General features: G+C 36.7%; 1 protein-coding gene across 1 annotated transcript in view; it reads right to left on the bottom strand.

Moving 5' to 3' along the window:
- Positions 1-6049, bottom strand: part of LOC107062151 (uncharacterized) — a 6992-nt gene extending 943 nt beyond the window's left edge. Inside the window, exons 1-4 of the mRNA XM_015312454.1 lie at positions 5677-6049; positions 4647-5348; positions 3830-4448; positions 1819-3543 (exon numbers count right to left, since the gene is read on the bottom strand). Coding sequence (XP_015167940.1) covers positions 1819-3543; positions 3830-4448; positions 4647-5348; positions 5677-6049 — 3419 coding nt within the window. The remainder of the gene's footprint in view (positions 1-1818; positions 3544-3829; positions 4449-4646; positions 5349-5676) is intronic.
- Between the last annotated feature and the right edge of the window lie 552 nt (positions 6050-6601).

The raw sequence follows: 6601 nt of genomic DNA, 5'->3' as shown, positions 1-6601 counted from the left end.
TAAATTACTATTTCAAAATGAATTAAATAAATTCTAATTAGTCTAGTTTATTTAATATTCTAATCACTTGCAATCTAATTCAAATGTTTCATTTTTGGGTCCCATTTCTCTAAAAATAATAAAAAAATAAAAAAATAAAAATGTGTCATCTATTTAATTATTTTCTCAAAATTAATCAAATATTGTAAATTATTATTTTCTTATGTTAAATCACTTTTTCCAAAAACAGTCAAATATTTAGTCAAGTCGCAGGTCAACCGCATGTTAGCGGACACTTCGAATGCTTAAACCCTTCTCGAAGTGTAAATTGAACCCCGAACCCTCTTTTGGTATTTTCATATGATATTTTCTGTTTAAATCTTTGGAAATTATAAGTTTTCTTAATTTCTTTAAAAAATTAAGTGGCGACTCTTTCTAAGTATTTCTCAAATGTTTTATACTTAGAACATTTCAAAAAGTGATTTTTCTAGAGATAGTCAAATTACGGCACAACAATCTCAATATTATTAAAACTTGATTTATGAGGTAACTATAACAATAAAATAAAAGGAGAACCCTAAAGAAAATGACAAACCAGTAACTTAGATTCGTTACCCAAAACAACCATCCATCCATACTTCAAACACTATCCAATCACCCTTCATTATTATAAAATTATTGTTTTATAATTGTCCTTAAATTTAATGGTCACGTTAAATTCTTAATTTGACACCAAGAAAAATAGTAAAAGCCACGGTTACAGCAACGATCAATTCACAATAAGATACCCACAATATAATACTATATTTCCTCTAAGAACCAATTCCTAATTTGCTAACGATTAATCCTAAAAAGGCACTCATTGCCAAATCATTCTCTCATTGATAGCCATCAATTGTTGGTAAGGAATTAAGGTTTAAAAAACCCGATAAAAGGCACCTATCTAATCTACAAATTCAAGAGGCAACCCACTTATTTTCCTACCTACTATACTACTGGTTTTACACACACACACACACATATATATATGCATAGCAATTAATGCATTACCTGAAGCTGCTCGTAATTTGATGCCGCCACCGTCCGTTCCTCCTTTCCCTTTCTATTTCTCTTTCAAATTAATTGTTTATTAAAACTGACAAAATCCACTAACTTATTTTTAATACATGGCCTAATGGTATAGGGTCTTAAATATATGATCACTTTAGCCCATTAACTGTCAATTATCTACAATTACCCGTCAATTAATTAATTTTTTTTTTTTTTTTTTTTTAATAGAAACGCATTTTATTCATCTTCCAGCAAAAAGTTACATATGATCTGAGGGAGATTACACTTAGTGAATTACTACTCCCTAATAAGAGAAGAGGATATCAAGATATCCTATTTGAGATGAAGAAAATGCAAGAGGTGGCTTTTACATTTGGCTATATTAACCAAATGAGCCAATATAACAGAATCTATATTATCTATTGCCAATAGATAATTGCTCTCAAGGAGGTTCCCAAATCAGATCATTCCTCTTCTTCTTCATGGTTCTAAAGTTTGTCATCTCCCACCTATCCATGTTCATTAGTCCTTTTACTCTACTCGGTAGTTCTGCAAAAACATCATAGGACATGTTGTTAGGATTGTCGTAACTAAGAGATGCCAGATGATCCGCAACTTTGTTTGCCTCTCTGTAGCAGTGGCTTAAAATGAAGCCAGTAGTCTCCATATGAGCTTTCAATTTTCTCACTTCATCATAAATTCTCCATGGTATAGAGTTGATTCACACAGTCCACCAACACCTTGGAGTCACTTTCCACTAGAATATAATCATATTCATTCCTCACACACCATTCAATTCCATACAACAATGCTTTAGCTTCTGCCCAATTGTTGGTACTATGTCCAAGATTTAGTGAATACGCAAAAATAAGATGCCCACGGTGGTCTCGAATCACCCCTCCACCTCCACAATAACCATCTTTACAACTTCCGTCAGAATTAATCTTCACAAAGCTGTTAGAGGGCTTCAACCATTTAACCTGAACAATTTTTTTGTCGGGGATGTTGCTTATCAGCAAGTAACGGACTGATTCCCAGTCAGGGTCTACCTTAATCTTCTCAAACTGTCCTTTAAGAATCAGGACTAAAGATGAAGAGATATTGTTAATACTTTTCCATGTGTTGTAATTGTCCGTACCGTATTTAGCCCCACATCTTGTTTTCCACAATTCCCACAAGGTGATAACAGGGATACATTTCATTAGCATGTTCAAGACTGGATTCTTTGTTTTCCAAGTCCACCAAAACTTGATTAACATTCTGATGGAAATGTTATCAAAAGGAATCCCCAGTGATCCACAAAGAATTGACCAAATCTTTTTTGCAAATTCCTCAGAGCAGCTGAAATGGTCAACATCTTCCTCCTGAGGTGATTTGCAGCAACAACATCTTGACGGCATAGCAATTCCCATCTTTGTGAGTCTAGAATCTGTGGGGATTCTGTCTCTCACTACTCTCCACAGGATGAAACTCATCTTGAGGGGCACTCTCTTACACCAGGTGTTGGAATCAAAGCAGCTCTTATCATTCTTCTGCCTCTGAATTTCCCAAGCCGAGGCCATTGTGAAGGAACCATTTTGCGTTGGAGTACAAATAGGCCTATCATCGACATTCAAGTTCAAATCTACATTCATACTATGAATATGCTCCATCACATGATTAGGTATGAAAATGTCCCAACCTCCCCATTGCCATTGTCCATTAATGTAGATATCAGAAATTTTTTGCTCTCTTGGTTTTCTATCATTAGGGAAAAATTGCCAGAGAGCTCCAAATCCTGTCCAGTTATCTTGCCACAATGAGACATCTCCTCTGCCTATTTTCCATAGTATATATTGATCCATAGTACTTTTGATTTTGCACATAGCATTCCAAGAGTGAGAGTTTCCCGCGTACCACCTCTTAATCACAGGATGAATCCTTTGGCAATACTTAGCCATTAGAAACTCCTTCCATAAAGAGTTAGTTGCCCTTAAGGTCCACCACTGTTTGGTAGTGAAAGCTTTACAAATGTCTTGAAGTCTTCTAAAAGAGACACCTCCTTCATCATATGGATAGCACATCGAGTTCCAAGAGGCCCAGTGCATTTTCTTTTTCTCACCTGAACCACCCCAAAGAAATCTGTTAAACATTTTTTCTATTTGGTTTAGCACACCAATGGGAGGATGAATTGTTGCTAGGGTGTAGACAGGAAGTGAGAGCAGTACATGTTTAATCAAAACACTTCTTCCTCCTATTGAAAGAAATTTAGTTTGCCAACCCCCGATCCTGTGAAGTATTTTACTCATCATTCCAGAGAATAAAGCATTGTTCTTCCGCCCTTCATATAGTGGGCAACCCAAGTACTTGATTGGTAGACTTTTGTAAGTCATACCAGTGATCTCCTGAATCCTTCGCTTAGAATGAGAGTGTTCTTTGTTAGAAAGTGACACACTAGATTTCATCTTGTTAACCTCTTGTCCTGAAACTTTCTCGTAGTTGCCCAAAACTTTCATCATCAACTCCAGAGATCTCCTGCAACCATTAGAAAATAAGATAATGTCATCAGCAAATGCTAGATGATTAATAATTGGCCCCCTTTTATTCATGCTAAATCCAATGAATTCAAGGTTATGATTAAGGTTGTTAAGTTTAAAAGAGAGAAATTCAGCACTAATAACAAACAAGGAAGGAGAGAGGGTCTCCTTGTCTGAGACCCCTATTGGATTGAAAAAAATCATACCTACTTCTGTTAACTAGTAGGGAATACCAGTTACTGGAGATATGCCTAAAAATTAAGTCAATCTATAATTCACAGAACCCCATCCTTCTCATGAGAATGCACAGATAAGGCCAAGAGACTCTATCATAAGCTTTAGCCATGTCTAATTTAAGAACAACATTACCTTCCACATTAGTAGAACCTATGTCCTGAATAATTTCTTGAGCAAGAAGGATGTTCTCAGTAATAGATCTACCCTTGATGAAACCACTTTGATTATTACTAATCAAAAGTGGGAGCACCTTACTAAGTCTGGAGTTCAGAACTTTAGAGAAAATTTTACTAATTACATTACAAAGGCTAATAGGCCTCATATCAGAAAATTGTTGAGGGTGATTAATTTTGGGGATCATGGCAATGTTAGTATGAGTAAACCACTTAGGAAGACTAGCACCACAAAAGAAAGAATGCAAAGCTTTAGTAACCTCAGGGGTTACCACTCCCCAACAAGTCTGAAAAAACCTAGCTGTGAATCCATCAGGCCCAGGGGCACTGTCAGGATCCATGGTCATCAAGTTCATTCCGATCTCTTCTTCCGTTGGAAATGTTGTCAATGCATGGTTCATATCATCTGTGATAGTAATGTTGATACCCTCAAAGGCTTGGAAGTCATTATAGTCAGGGACCTGACCAAATATTCCTTTAAAGTACTTAACTCCTGCTTCAGCCACATTAGTATTACCTTCCACTCATTGTTGATCCTCGTCCATTATCTTATTGATCCTAGTCCTTCTTCGTCTATCTTTAATAACCTTATGGAAGTATGCTGAGTTTGTATCCCTATCTACTAGCCATCTCACTTTGGCTTTTTGTCTCAGAATATTCTCTTGGATTTTTAAGTAAGACACATACTCACCTTTTTTCTTGTTGAGAGTAGTTCTTGTAGTTGGAGACCTGTCAGCCTGCATAGTTTGTTCCAAGTTTATGATCTCTTTTTCCAGTCTCTTGGAAACCTCATAAAAATCTACATATGTAGCTTTAGACCAGGTGCTGAGATGAGTAGCAGTTTTTTTTAGTTTTTGATGAAGTACCCACATTGGATTTCCATGACATTCGATGTTCCATATTCCTTGAACTGTATCGAGGAATTGAGGGTGTTCTGTCCAAGTATTAAGGAATCTAAAGTATCTCTTAAACTCTTCTTCCTCACTAGAGAGTTGGATCACCAAAGGTGCATGATCAGAACAGGTTCTAGCTAGGTGAGACACAGTTGTTTTGGAGAAGTGATCAAACCATTCTAAATTATATAACATTCTGTCCATCCTTTTCCAGATAGTGCTCGGAGCATCCCTGTTATTACACCACGTAAATATGTTCCCCGCAAAACCAGCATCTTGGACACCAACATCTTCCATAAAGTTTAAGAATTCAAAACTCTTCTCCAATCTGTATGGGGTTCCTCCTAGCTTTTCCTCGACCTCAGCAATTACATTGAAATCCTCCACAATGCTCCAGGGACCTTGGATATTGTTTGAGATGGAAACCAAGTCCTCCCATAAGTCTCTTCTCATGTTAGTCCTGTATTTGGCATACACCAAGGATATATGAAAGTTAGTCCCTGAAGTTGTATGATTAGCATAACATGTTGCTCAGTATCATGAAGAATTGTGATATTGATATCGTTTGTCCACAAAAGCCAAATTTTGTTATTAACATTAGCATAAGAACCCTGCATGTCTAGCATTCTCATATAGTATTCTATATGTTCTGCTTTGACGAAAGGCTCTTGTAGGCTAATGAAGGAAGAGTTAAATTGGTTTTTCATATTCTTAAGCCTTTCAAATGCACTTAGGGTCCTAACACTCCTAATATTCCATGAGATGATATTAATCATTAAAAACTATTAGGTATGGAACTAAGCATATTATTTTGAGAAGAATTATTACTTTCCACCATGGAACAGTCCTTATCAGCTAAAGAAGTTCCTTCAGTGGCTAGTGTGATATGAACCGAATAAAGATTATTCTCGTTTGTAATGGTTTCCTTAGAGTTAGTAATAACTCCTTGATTTTCTCCATTGACTTTGATGAATTCACTCTCAGAAGTTTGATCTGGAATATCATGGAAGTGGTCTTCCTCCATCTCCTCCTCTGAGACTGATTCATAGTGGTTGTATTCGTCTTCCATTTTGGCGTTTATTCCTGGGTTATTGTTCTTCTTTGGCTCTTGGACCTGTTTTTTTCCTCGATCTACCGGGGCCAAGTTTTGTACAGCTTCCAAATTAACCTGTTTTTTAGTATGGAGTGTCTCTTCAACCATGTTGTTATTCTTTTTCTCCTTGTTGTCGTGAACTGTGAGGACTTTGTTGTTGTCCCTTCGTTGTGCATCCTTTTCCTCCCCTTCTTCCTTATCTCATTTTTTACTTCTTGTTCTTCTTTCATAGGGGTGGCCTAAAGGTCTCAACCACTTTCTTTTGTATTCTAGCCTTCCTAACTGCAACCTGGTTGGCATTCTCCTGTATCCATCTTGGTGTGGCGGTGACTTTTCTCTTGCCTCTTTTTGAGCTTATGTTTTCAATGTTAGAATTTTCCTGAGCTGTGGATGTGATGCCAAACAAGTTGGAGGTTTCATTTGGTCTGCCTTCTGCCTTGTTTCCCACTTCCTTTGCTGTAAAGGTAAATTGATTCTCAGTTTCGATGGTTTTTTGATTACCCTGACCATTGCTTCCCTGAATTTTGATATTTCCTTTCCCTTTGGACATTGTCGTCCATCCTTCATCCTCTTCCGAACTTTTACTTTTAACTTCACTTCCACTTATTTTGTCCTATTTGATTGTTGAGCTTTCATTCCTTTTCTTTGACGCCTCATTCA

The sequence above is a fragment of the Solanum tuberosum genome, unplaced genomic scaffold, assembly GCF_000226075.1.
Source record: "Solanum tuberosum cultivar DM 1-3 516 R44 unplaced genomic scaffold, SolTub_3.0 scf00204, whole genome shotgun sequence".
Classification (NCBI taxonomy): domain Eukaryota; kingdom Viridiplantae; phylum Streptophyta; class Magnoliopsida; order Solanales; family Solanaceae; genus Solanum; species Solanum tuberosum.
Note: the sequence above shows the minus strand (reverse complement) of the source record. Positions and strands in the feature narration are given on the sequence as shown.